Source organism: Charadrius vociferus, unplaced genomic scaffold (assembly GCF_000708025.1).
Source record: "Charadrius vociferus isolate BGI_N301 unplaced genomic scaffold, ASM70802v2 scaffold39, whole genome shotgun sequence".
NCBI classification, from domain to species: Eukaryota; Metazoa; Chordata; class Aves; order Charadriiformes; family Charadriidae; genus Charadrius; species Charadrius vociferus.
Window position 1 is genome coordinate 2,343,672 of NW_009650188.1, and position 773 is coordinate 2,344,444.

A 773-nucleotide genomic window follows, 5' to 3' on the forward strand; every position below is an offset into this window, starting at 1 on the left:
GGTCCCGCCTGGGCCGGCTGCATGCCACCCTGCTGGCCACCATAGCTGCTGCAGTGCTGGCCCCCAGCAGGACATGTGGCTGGCAGGGATTACCTCAAACCTCCAGAGCCCTCCGATGTCCCCGGTCCTCTCAAAGCAGACGGGCTCCAGCCCCTCTTGCAGGCAGGCTTTGATGGCGCACAGCCCACTGCTGCCCCCTCCGATGATGGCCACCCTCTTCGCCATGCTGCCCTCCACAGCTGGGTCTCTGCCAGGGGACAGTGCTGGAGAGCGGGGCTGAGGGGTGAGGGGGGCAGCCGTGCAAAATTTTGACCCTGTGTACCAAAGAGGACCCAAGCTGAGAGGCAGCCCCCCAAAACTTCGTCTGGGGCTGTGAGGCAACTGCTATCACCCCCCTGGCAAGGGACCTGGCCAGTGATGGGTTTTTGCAGCACCATGGTGCTGCCTCTGGGTGCCATGGGGAGAAATGCTACCGAGTGCCAGGGAGCCTTGAAATCTCCCTGCCCACGCTAAATCCCAGCAATGGAGGCGTGCCAGAGTGCCGTGCCCTGCCTTGGGTACTGAGTGCTCCCTCCCGGGTGGGCGACAGCCCCTCCGCCTGCCCTTTGCCCTCTCCCTTCCCCAGGGAGATGCTTGTCGCGCCAACCCAGCACCCACTGGGTGCCGGCAACCCGTGGGGAGACCCTCAACCAACCTGTGGCCACAGGAGCGGGAGCTCGGGAAAGGCTGGCAGCAGGCAGGGGGCCACACGATGGTCTCTGCCGGGGTGCCCT

The 773-nt window shown here is 65.3% G+C and overlaps 1 protein-coding gene across 1 annotated transcript in view; it reads right to left on the minus strand.

The window, feature by feature from the left end:
• Nucleotides 1-225, minus strand: part of LOC104293320 (dimethylaniline monooxygenase [N-oxide-forming] 5-like) — a 2,952-nt gene extending 2,727 nt beyond the window's left edge. Inside the window, exon 1 of the mRNA XM_009892816.1 lies at nt 94-225. Within this exon, the coding sequence (XP_009891118.1) occupies nt 94-225 (132 nt within the window). The remainder of the gene's footprint in view (nt 1-93) is intronic.
• Nucleotides 226-773: the final 548 nt, after the last annotated feature.